The sequence below is a fragment of the Pagrus pagrus genome (genome assembly GCF_965226575.1).
Source record: "Pagrus pagrus genome assembly, chromosome: 1".
Classification (NCBI taxonomy): domain Eukaryota; kingdom Metazoa; phylum Chordata; class Actinopteri; order Spariformes; family Sparidae; genus Pagrus; species Pagrus pagrus.
Genome location: NC_140185.1, coordinates 21,538,850 through 21,551,503, shown reverse-complemented (window position 1 = coordinate 21,551,503; position 12,654 = coordinate 21,538,850). Strand labels below are relative to the sequence as shown.

The 12,654-nt window shown below is 40.8% G+C and overlaps 1 protein-coding gene across 3 annotated transcripts in view; it reads right to left on the bottom strand.

Moving 5' to 3' along the window:
• Positions 1–12,654, bottom strand: part of syt7b (synaptotagmin VIIb) — a 111,264-nt gene that overhangs the window by 28,356 nt on the left and 70,254 nt on the right. For 2 of the 3 annotated variants that reach the window (XM_084362278.1, XM_084362277.1), the window contains 2 exons: positions 8,808–9,155; positions 2,151–2,273 (listed from right to left, as the gene is read on the bottom strand). In XM_084362278.1, the coding sequence (XP_084218404.1) occupies positions 2,151–2,273; positions 8,808–9,155 (471 nt within the window). The remainder of the gene's footprint in view (positions 1–2,150; positions 2,274–8,807; positions 9,156–12,654) is intronic. The other variant, XM_084362276.1, reaches the window with a different exon arrangement.

Below are 12,654 nucleotides of genomic sequence, written 5' to 3'. Positions count from 1 at the left end.
GATTGGGGGGGACAAGAGGTAAGCAGGTCCCCTCATCCCCTGACTGACCCTTTAAATTCAATTTTAAAGGCATAAAAAAGGTCATAATTGATGCAATAACATCAAAAACAAGACGAATGTGTCTCTCTAATGATATGTTCTTTTCCTCCAAGACATACTATTTTTCATCAACCGCAAATTCACAGATGACCTAGTTAGAGCAGCACACTTGAATGCACTGCAGAGAACTTTGTACATTTCAAGAAATTTAAAGCTATTTTCTGAAAAAGGCAGAACCCTTAACAAAAATGCAACTATAGCCATATTAGTGATCAGCCTACCAGTAATAAAACATAAGGTTAAGCACTCCAAATCCCTCAAACACTGCAATGTGATGAGAGGGAAGCCACTTCAGTCCTTTTGTTCACCAACGGAGAGATCGTGTTAGTCGCTGACAGCCGCTCTGAGATCACTGCTAGATGAGAGGTTAGCATATTTTTAGACGAGCGTTTCATGTGAGGAACCTTTCGTCTAAATAATGAGGGTGCCCTTCTCCTGTGCCTACGACTCCCAGATCAAACAGTGAAGAGCTGCAGACAAGCAGACTTACAAAGGTCTGGAAGGAGAACACAGAGGACATGAAAAAAAAAAGGGTCAAGAGGACCCAAAACGTGAAGTTGGATAGAAAATGTGGCGAAATGCAAAATAACAATTTGAGGAAACATAAAGCAAAACAAACAGAAGGAAAAGGACCGAGCAAGAGTTCTAGTTTGGTGCTGGAAGTCACTGAACAACATGATGGTCAGACATATAAAGCAGGGCTATAGCTGCCACAGAGAACACCAAGGTCACGTTTTTCGTTTTGTTCACAGGAATGTGGAGGATTGAATGAACTGCGGAGGAGTTTACATATAATTTCATCAACGGTGCATGACACGTGGTTGGTTTTCAAAGGCTGAATGTGATTTTTTTTTTTAAACTTAATCTAAGAAATGGAAAAAATCCTCCACCAGAATATAATTCCATTTAAAGTCCCCCTCCAGTCAAATGTTATGTGTTTTTCCTCCTGTTCCTGCAGTTGAATGTTTCAGCGTCACTGTGTAGAGTGATGTATATGCAGAGTTTGACACTACAATGGTGTTTTCACATTTGTCGCTTAAAGTTTAAATGTTCTCTGTACTCATTGAAAATCTGATTTAAAGATGCCGGCCTATCAATATTCAGAGTAGAACAGTTTGACGTGGGAACCTGAAACCTTCACTGAGAATGGCCTTTGTTTTAGTAAAGTAGGCGTCATCTCCTCTGAAATAGTAAGACTTCTGAAATGACACATCCTTACATAATCATAGATTCAGGATTTTTTATTGAGGTAGAAGGAGTACATGTATTTGTAAGGATTTTAATAAGATTATGGAACGTTTTGTGGAAAAGCCTCATCAGAAACACATTATCATTCGAAGTACAGTGTAGACCTCGTGGGTTGCTCTGGGAAAATTTGGACTGATGATGTCTAAAATTCTGGATGCAGCCCTGGTATCAAGTCGTGTTTATATTAATGTGAATGAAATATTTGAGTATATTTTAACTTCTTTAGTGATTATTTTCAAATATCTGTGAAAAGTGATGAAAATTAAAGAGCACAGGCAAACAGTATTCAAGATTCATCCTCATATGCTCCTGTCTCTTTAAGACCCCCCTCCCAAATACCCAGTCTGCTCTGATTGGTCAGCTCACACATGCCTGAGCCAGCGCTGCTTACATCAACAGCTGTGCTAAATCAGTTCTTAAACTAAACTAGTCAGAGGCATCAATGTGTGGCTCTGAGACATAGAGTGACGTGATGGTCTTCTGATATACTGGTGTCTTTAAATGTAACATTTTCAACAGGTGTTTGTTATTAAAAGTGCAGTCTGTGTTGCTTTTCATAATAGTCCTTTGAGTAGAATAAATTAGATTTTAAGCAGCTAAGGTTTATTAAGTTTTTTAAGGGGGGGGGGGGGGGGCATTACATTTACTTCACCCTCTCAGACTACGAACTATTGATCTTACAGGTCATCTTACAGTGTAAATCAGAAAATCAACACAACAGAGATAAATGGTCCCGCAACACTTTACGTCATTATCTACGTCAAAGTTTCTAACACCATCCTTCTCCCTCTTTCTCTCTTTACCTCTTTTCTGGAGTGGTATCGTTCTCTTTGCTCGCCGGTGCTTCCTGTAGATCTGGGAGGTTTGCAAAGTCGTCCTGTTCAGCGAGCCCGATTGCTAGAGACAGAACAACCATCTTCCCCTCACTGGACACACAGACAAACAAGACATCACAAGAGCACACAGGTATGACGACAAATAGGCACGGTGACACAAGATACGCAACAAAACACACACACAGGCAGTGACAGAGACGCACATGGCACACATTCAATTCGTGTACAAAGAGAGAGTGGGAGAGAGGTCTCAGTCAACACTTCACATTACGGCGCATCTTCACCTGTGTGCTACTGGGGGAGTTGAGAATACAATACAGACTTTATCAATCTAACACTGTAGTAACACCTTACTGCATGCATTTCTCGACATTTTGAGTTTTAGTATTTCAATTGTTAAAGGGGAATTCCTGCATTTCAGTCCAGTAGATTACCTCGGTTGGCAGCCGCGACACGGCTGCTATGTAATCCTTTGGGGCAACTGTGACTGTCAAGTTACGTCAACTGAAACTGTTGTTTTTGCCACTGACAGGCTGTGGTTGTTACTCTAAGTGTCTGACAATATTACAGAAGCAATTTCAGCAGAGATAGACCTTTTTATTTATTGTTTTGTAATCAGAACCACGAGTCCCACTGGAGAATTCTCGCCCTGAAATCTTGCAGGTTGTTGCAAGAAGACAACCGTGGAAAAGTGAGTCAGAGTTGGAGAGAAGAGTGTTTGCTGTTGCCACTGACAGGCTGAGGTTGTTATTCGTGTCAACATTACGGAAATGATCACTGTGGAAGTGTACAACCTTTTTATAGCCAGAAACGCAAGTCTTGTCAAGGAGAAGTCTCGCTCTGAAATTCTGCGAGGGGAGCGGTTGCAGTTGCTGCCTCATCTAGATTGTCAAAATCAGTCAAGCAGTCAGCCATTACTTTGGAAATACATTTTTGATGGCAATTTCTGTCGGTAAACTCCAAACTCTTCTCTCCAACTCTGACTCACATTTCCACGGTCATCCTTCCCGCAGCAACTCACTGCTTGCGAGATCTCAGAGCGAGACTTGTGTTTCTGGTTACAAAAAGGATCTTATTATGTAACAACAAGGTCTCTCTGTGTAGGAATCATTTCCATGTTGTCAGACACTTAGAATAACAACCTCAGCTTGTCAGCGGCAAACACAACCACTTTTTAGTGGATGTTACTTTGACAGTCGTAGTTGTCCCAAAGGATTGCATTGCAGCAGTGTTGCAGCTGCCAGCCGAGGCGATCTGCTGGACTGATTCCAAACGCTTTGGTAAGTTTGAGTGTTTTACACACAAAAATGTGTAAATATGGGGTTCAGATTGAAAAACACCAGAATTCCACTTTAATATCATTGAAAATTACCACTTACAAAACCTGTCAATCATTGGATTTTGTGCACAACAAACCATAATACCAAACAGTCACTTACAAAGGCAGCTTACAGTATGCGGATTTGAATTTGACTTTACGACAGATGTTCATGGGGATTTTGCCTTATATATACAGTATATACATAATTTGATGTGCATATTTTAACACCTACATTATGTAAATAAATGAAAGGCAACTAGCAAGTATGAAAATAAACTTTTACAAGTATTACATGGTGAGTATGGTTTCACTTTATGTATGGCTGGTAAATTCATATTATGTCATTGTCATCATCAGTAATCAGTGATTATTTCTACAATAATCGCTGCAGCACCCTCAGCTGTCTGCCTCATTTCTTGTAAAAGCAAAATTCATTTCATTAGAGGTCAGAAGAAAAATAGATCTGTTGTGGAGATCTAAAAGACAGTTTTTTTTTTTATCTTTACCATTCTTGTACCAGACTGTGAGGTTCAGAGTGTGCTATTAAAAGCCGACCAGCCTTTGAATTACTACAAAGTCTAATTCTCACATTTTGGATAATGTGTTGTGCCTATGATTACTTAATGTACCGTATGCTGTCACATTAGCATGAGCAGTTTGTACTGGAGGAACAGATGATTTTGGTGCCAGTTTATTTCTCACACCCAGGGTTGATTCTTCCTTTAGATGTTTAAAGCTGATCTGATGTTATATGGATACTATTACAGTAACTCAGGCACTTATAATATCAATTGTTTTATAGGATAAAGGATCTAATTAAAACACGTAGTCATTGGCTGCAGCAACGTTTTACATACAACCTCTTCAAAACACACTTTAAAACTCATTGTTACAATATATGAGGTTATATAATGCATCAGGGAACAGTGTGTATCCCAAGCTCAGGGATGCATTCAATATCTTATGAGTGTTTTCTTTTATAATTCACTGTTAGTAGGCCTAGAAATGTGTTTGTCTGAAATTAGTATCATTAGCAGAGAGGCTGAGAACCACTGATGCCTCCATGGCTTTATCATTTTCTGTTATCTGCTTCCTAGAAAAAAATGTTTAAAAATAGAAAAGCAAAGAGCCTGAAAGGAGAGCTTGGATTGTTTCCGAGAGAAAAAATAGGAGCAATTGAAAATGACATGCAGAAAAACAAACTTGCAAAAACAAAAATGCAAAAGAAATCCATGAAAATTGAGGTGGCCTTAACGAAAACCTGCAACAAAGACACATTTCACGTTGATTTTCTGCTGTTATTCTCCCTCTTAACGTGCCCGAAGTCATTTAAATAATGTCTCACTGCTGCACCGTGAATTCAACAGGCCGTGCTAACACTGACCTTAACTAATGAACATTTGCCCACATGACCTTCCAACTCACAGTCACAAATGACAGCCCACATGAAGGCACATACTGAACACTGCCCTGACTTCTCTGCCTCTACAACGCTCTTTCACAGCCTCTAACCTAGTGTGCTCATTCAAGGACAACCCTTGTGTGTTTTCTTTAATTCCTCGAGGCGATTCTGACACATTTTTTTTCTCTTTTCTTGCCTCCCTTAAAGGATAAGTTCACCCAAAAGTGAAAATTCAGTCATTGCACTCAGCTTCACAGCAAAACAGAGTTGCAGCATTCTCCTAAACACATAAAGTAGATTTGAGGGAGGGGACATTTTACGTTTTTTGCGCTAATGCTTTTAGCGTAGTAACCACAGTATTGATTTTGGCTTAAAAAAGGGTGTGAATAACGTCTTTTCAAATCAATCATCTTGACTGATAATGCCAGACAAGCTGTATGGAGCCATTTTATGGTTTTTGTTTTTGTTTTGTTCAGTTGTTTAGGAGAATATTTCAACGCTGTTTTGCTGTGAAGCTCCAGAAATGTTTTGTGGACCATGAAACTTCCCCTGACTTTCCACCGGCATGAGGGTGAGTAGATATTGATATAATTTTTGGGTGATATGTTGACTTTACCAGGTTATGTCAGTGGTTTCAAACGTTCTGACTCATTAATTACTTGTTGCAATAATAACCTATGCTTGGAGCAAGATGTTACGGCACAACTGGACTTGCCTCATGGGGCTAATGCTGGGTTATGTGATGAAATTGGAGCGAACATTAATAATGATTCAAATGATTAATTTGTATTATCTAAAATATCTGTATGTAAGATCTTAATATGAGAAGGTGATCAAAAGCTCTTTCAACATGGAGGTTGTAAGAAAAAGTTAAAAGTGTAAAAATGTTTAAATCCTGCAGAGTTCAGCTCGACGCTATTGCAGGAACTGAATACAAACGTGGCACTGTGCACACAGCAAACAACAATCAGCAGATCAAAAGATTAAAAGAATGTTATGTCGTCCTTGTTTGCCTGTATGTTCGTTTCTTATCGGTTTCATCTGTTTCTCCTCAGTTTTCTTCCTCTCATCTCTCCATATCTCACTCCTCTGATTTATTTTACCAGCCTGCGAGCGCTTTCTGCAGTGCATTCCCTCTCTAACAAGAGGCTGTTTGTTGGAGCAATATCGACAACAAGAGGGAACACATTAGCACTTGAGAGACAGCGGACCACTGGGGATGTGTAAACAGTAACAACATGATGCTCATCGATAAGGTGAATGGATCTGTATAGATGACCAAAAAAGACACGCGCACTCCAACAGGAGGGCCCTGTAATCATGACAACCTACGCTGGCTCTATTGATCTGAACTGTAAGCGGGGAGACTCAGTTTCCACACTGTGTGACAGCCGTGGAAGGTGAAACTGCTGCATTTGGTTGTTCACACCCCACTGATAACAAACACATGATATTCCCACTCCCCACAGTGTGTTTCCTCCCCCCTCAGGGCTAACAGCTGACGTATCTGGTCCACTGAGATTCATGAGGACAGGAGACGATGGCCGATACCACCTCCGTATATACTACGAGCCCGGCCTTATTTGAATGATGATTCACACAGGCAGGGAGGTCACTGGCCTGGAGACACTGTTAATGGGGAGACACGCAAAAAGTACAGGAGTGTAGAGCTGCGTGTGTGGATGTGTGTGAATGTCTATGGAGGGGAGGGGTGGCGTTTACGTGAGGCTGCTTTGTGGAGCACATCATCTGTAATCTATCATTCAAGTCAAGTGGAGGAGGAGAGCTCTTCGTGCTTGGTATCTCAAACAATCGGTAGCCTTCGCACACCAGCAGCCGTCCTACTGAGTAGTGAATGAATCGGAAAATGATTGGCATATTTAAAACTGTTGACATCTTTGTTAGCTATGACAGAATATTTCTTTTGACCATGTTCGGTTTTGGATCAAGGTTATTTTAATAAATGTTACTGTTAATTTTCTGTTATCAGTCTGGAGAGAGATCAAGTCTATAGACTACAGTAAATACAATCTCTTTTTAGGAATTAGTATTCTAGTAAGTGCAGATATTTAAAGGTACAGTATGTGATTTTGGAGAGAGATAGTGTTGAGTCTCTTTTCCAGCTAGTCAAATACAGATGCTTTAAGAGATTTAATGATTGATGTTGTTCAGGCTGAACAACACTAAACAAAAAAACGTACACCAAACCTGTATTTGATGACCTGGTAATGAGACTCAACAATCATCTATCTTTCTTTCTCATCTAATCTTTAAGCTATTTTATACCTCTCCCATGGTGATGATAATAATAAATCACTACTGTATTGATGTACATAAATCTAGATACAAAAAAACAACATTAACAGGAATAACCTGAAAACAGTCTCTCCATGTTACTGCGGCTATGATGATGCATATACCGCAGAGAAATTCATCCTGCAAAGCTTGGTTACATGAAATCTTTTTAAATCCAGTTTAATAAATCCATAAATACGTAAGCATATTGTCAAAAACAAGTCTGTTTTTCTCTGAGTTAGCATTTACTACATTACATTACAATATACACAATACACATATATATGATAATAGTCAGAGGTTATACCTACACCTCTGCATTCAGCAGTGCTGGAATCTGTTTTAATCAAATGTTTCGCAAACAAATTCACAGACACTTATAGACAGTGACACACATAGAAATGTAACTAAGGACTGAAAGGCTTTCCAAAAATCATTATGCAGCGTACTCACAGGTTATAGTGTGCGTGAGAGAGGACACTATGACCCTCTGATGATGAACACAAGCTGTACCCTGAAAATGATCTGAGTTTACCTGAATCAGTATCTCTGGCACAGCCTCAACAATATTTAGAGTTTTGCAAAGGTCGTGTTTATTGCAGGGCTGCTATACAGGATCACATCCACTTTACATATAGGCGTACATATTGTGCTGTTAATTAGATACAACTAGCCGAAACTCCAGCAGACTTAATCATCAAGCCTCCGATAAAGCCTACCTTCATGAAGATTGACATTTCAGAGAGACTATTTATCTACTATAATTTTAGTCTAGGCTGCTAATGACTTTGGAAAATAAGATTCTATTCTATTCTAAGCGTAAAATGTGGTGCATTGTTATAGATCAAACTACCAAAGTGCATATTAAGTCGTTTAAACGAGCTCCAACTCGACCAACGACACCATTAAGATGCTATTTAATGGTCCAGTGTCCAGGATTTAGGAGTGTCTATTTGAAGAAATGGAATATAATATTCTTATTATGTTTTCATTTGTCTTTAAACGACTGAAACTAAGAATTGCTGCAGGTTTTCTTGGGGAATGAGCCTTTTATATTTACAGTGGGAGCAGGTCTGCCGTATTTCTACAGTAGCCCAGAGCGAACAAACCGAACACTGGCTCTAGTGGGCCTTTCACATTTTTAGCGGCCACAGTAGCGGAGGGTCAAACGAGGGTGATTCAGTTGGTTACAACCTGCAACTATGGCGCTAGATGCCACTAAATCCTCTCACACTGGACCTTTAAACTAGGGGCTATTTTTCTGCATAATGCTTTCATTTCTTTTTTAGCTACTTTTACTTAAGTAAAGCATCTGAATACTCCTTCCAACACTGCCACAAACTACAGTGCAGCTTCCAAAATGGCAATAAAGTTCAATCACCACCTTCATAAACAGAAGGTAGGATTTATTGCAGGACTGTTGAATTAGACTGCAAAACATTTGACGTGAGTCACGTTAAAATAAGCGGAAAACCTAAAAATTAGGTCAGCAGTGCAGGATATATATAATCAGGGTGTTATGCATGCTGTGCCACTGATAATAAGCGCAGCATTCATTCAACAGGTTCATATTCAACAGTCTGATGTAACAGAGTAGAAAACTTACAAGAACGACTTGACATCCAGCCCTCTGTGGCGGATCTGCTCCACCATGTGATCCCAGCTGCCAGGATTTGACCTTGATCGCCCTGCCCCTCCTCCTCTGTACCTGGAGGCTCCAGCCGGACTCCCCCGGACCCCACGCGGGCCCCCACGATGGCCCCCGCCGCCTGGGCCCGTGTGCAGCTGGCCCAAGCTTTGTGAGGTGACCGGGGGGTCGTTAGGACCTGGCGGGGGCTGGTGAGTGAGGGGCTGTTGGAGGCTCTGCTGCCGGACCAGGGGCCGGGGGCGTGCCACAGCCGAGGACGGGATGTGCTCCAGGGTGGACGCAGTCGAGAGGGAAGCATCCCCAAAACTGAGCAGACACATGGGAGCGTCGAGGAAAGAGATGGATGAAACAAGGAAGACATCGGAGTTAGAGGTGACACGAGGGATACAGGAGAGGACGGGGCAGGTCGGAAAGGATCAAGAAAATATGAAAGTGTGGAAAAAAATTTGGGAACACATGATCATGTAAATATCAGATGGAAGGCGTTGCGGATAAAAATGGCAAAAATACAGCACAGATTGAAATGTGGGAACAGAGTGTTCGCAGTGAATATCAAAGGAAGAGAGGCTCAAGAGAGAACAAACAACCAAGAAGATCAGTGAAAGAGGGAGAGAGGAGGGAGAGAAAGAAGAGAAGGGGTTTTCAAAAAGATTCAGATTACAGTGAAACATCTGCATGAAAACAACTGTGTAGAGTTTCGAGCTGATGCTGCATGACAGTGTATGAGTGTTTGCTGGCATGCAGCATGTAAACATTCAATTATTCTTCTCCAAAGTGGTGTAAAAACAAACCTCTGCTTAAGTGGGATTAGATTCAAGCTGAAGTCAAAGTATCATAGTCACTAACTTGAATTTGTGCTCCCGATCTGCGGCGCTAAATTGTTTCTGTACGTTACCTCTCTCCCTAATTAGCCATGACCTACTTCTACCTTCTCGCCTTGATGCCTTTCCCTTCCACCAGTCGATCTCTAAGGTCCTTTCGGCTCCTGCTCTGTTTTCCCTCCCCGCTCTTCCCCTTTACCTTCATGCTTCTGAGCTCAACTGCTCTCCATCTCCTGAGTCCATTCATCTTTTCTACACCCTCAGCCCTCACATCAATCTTTCTCCACACCATCTCCAATCGCTGTTCTTTAAGTCTGCAGTCTAATTACCGGTCTGCTACTCTTACAATCATGTAATAGTGCTTCACCCCTTATCCTCCCTTCAATCACTGCCCTGCCTGATAACTGTAAGCTTGTGCTAAACAGCTCTGTCTGAAAGCTAATGCTGTGAGGGAGGATTTACTGCCTGGACTTGAGTTGTGTTCGAGGCGCTCTTAAGCATTAACTCGGCTCTAACTCTGCTGGAGAGCCAGGAGACAAACTCCCCTGTGGTTTGTCTCAGCCATGCTGGATCAAGTAAATACAAGACAGAGCTCATATACATGCACTCATGCAGGCACGCTTTCTCTCATACACACTCACATATTGCACGCCATTAGGTATTTCCTGAGGATAGGCTTTGATCAGAATGTTTATTTACTTGTGCATAAAAATTTAACTGAATTAATGTATTAACGTATAAAAGTTGTTTGCTGGATTTCCGTTGAGTTTTGAAGTGGGAGGAGGGCATTCTGGGGCATTTAGGGTTTCAGAAGTAAAATTCACATCATATGTTTTTGCATAGATAACATTAGGCAACTGTTAGTTGGCGCACCTCCAAGGCTTGGATGGAGCTCCAATATGAATCATGAGAACAAAAGATGAGCAACTGCATTCAAAAAACATCTGGTTCTCTGATAAAATGCCAGCGGTACAAGCCTGTGTACATGAAAAACCTGACTGGAGAAGTTAACTATGAGGTGCATTTCAGTAAAAAAAATACCCAGGAGCTTAAAACTTTTAGGTGAGCTGCTAACTGCAAGTGCAAACTGAGGTCTCCACTTCACTTTAAAAGTTTGACAAATTAATATTCAGCACAAAACAGTTCAACTTTGGGTTCCTTGGAAATTTTGGACGACTCGGGCAATTTTGACACAATGTTTTGTTTCCAAAAGCAACAAAGAAGTGTTGCTGTTTCGCACTTCTTCGCCATAGAAACTGCACCCGAGGCTGTTGGGTTTTGTTGTAGAGCCACTGAACATCACAAACTCACAAAGACACAATTTCTCAGAAACATTTCAGTTCAGTGAAATAATTAATTTTCATGAACCTACACCTTTGTGAATCATCCAGGAGACTCTATTGAGAAGCATTGAGGACATCATTAGAAGAAAACTGACAAAAAGCCACAGTGGGGGAAAAAACTTCACAACCGAAAGCTCCTCACTCTGTATGAAAGATGTCATTGCTTTCTGTTATTGGTGGTTTTGTGCAGTATTCATCTTCATGCTCACAGAGCTATATAGCTTCAGGGGTGTAACGATACATCTATTTAATGATCAAAAATCTATTACCGTTGATGCAAAATGAAAAACATCGACCCATATTGTTCCCTGGCACACAACGACAGCTTTATCGTCTAAGTGCACCTTCTTCCTAAACATTTAAATAGTGCTAGCGCCACACAGGTAATGGCAAGCGGCCAAAAAAAGACAAAGAGGATATTTACTCTGCTCTCAGCAGTGTGGAAATACTTTTGGAGAAAAGACGAGTCAACAGAATAATGGGGCATCTCACTCAGCAGTCTCACTCCACTTACTTGTTGCTCTCGCTACGACAACATCAGCTGACCTGTTTCAACAATGCTAGGCTGAAAAAACGTGCCTGCTGGCTGAAACCCAAACATGTAATTTATAAGCTATGAGCAGAGTATTTATTGTTACAGTAATGTGTGATATTTGTTTACATTTTGACAAGATCTCATGTGAAAGGGCCTTTTCCCCTCATGATGATATATTGTTCCTCTAGTGAAATCACGATACGGGTCAGGGCGGGTGGACAGAGGTGAAATGAAAAATAAAAGGAAATGCATGAAAGTGTGACATCACATTTAAAAGCAACTATTGTTCTTTGAACATGTGAGCAGAGACACCGAACACTGCAGCTTCAGTACAGCCAAGTGTCCGTATGAAGAATAAATCAAAAGGTCCAGTGACACACGTAGAAATCTGGATTCATGGTGGCTTTAGCCAGACATCTGGGAGCCAGTCCATGTGCTAATAAATTTTGCCAGTCTGTTCAGTGTCTTTTTAAATGTATTCACGAATGAATTTATTCAGAAAGTCCAAGACGCCACAACACAGAGTCCGTTCCTCACTGTGATTTCCTTGATTCTTGTATCTTATTGTACATCTTTATTGTCTTCTGCATCTGTCTGTACAGTACCAGCAGCAGTCATTCATATGCCCGGAGCATGAGCGCGCTTTATCGGCTGTATCCTATTACTGACTTAGAGGGTTAATTTCACATTTCTTCGTGCTTGAAAGTCAATTAAGATGACTATAAACCTTGAATGATTTTGTAATTAAGGAAAATTGAGGAGGGTGAAAAACAAGGAGACAGAGTCAGAGAGAGAAAAAAAATTACCAACAGTGAAGAGTGAATGAGAGAGAGAGGGAGAGAGTGGAGGGGAGAGGTTAATGCCCAAAAATAGAAACCAATTCCAGAGGAGAAATGGAAATACAGGTAGATCTGAAAGGAGGAGTAGAAAGGCAGCAAAACACAAGAGTGACAGAAGAGAATAATACGAGAGGAGAAATTAAAATCTATTTCACGTCTAATTGTCATATTGCTTAAAAGCCACGCACTGTATCATTATAAGATGTATTTAAAGCTTTATGAATATCAGTCAAACATGCCCAATGATTCATTCATTATGTGTGGAGG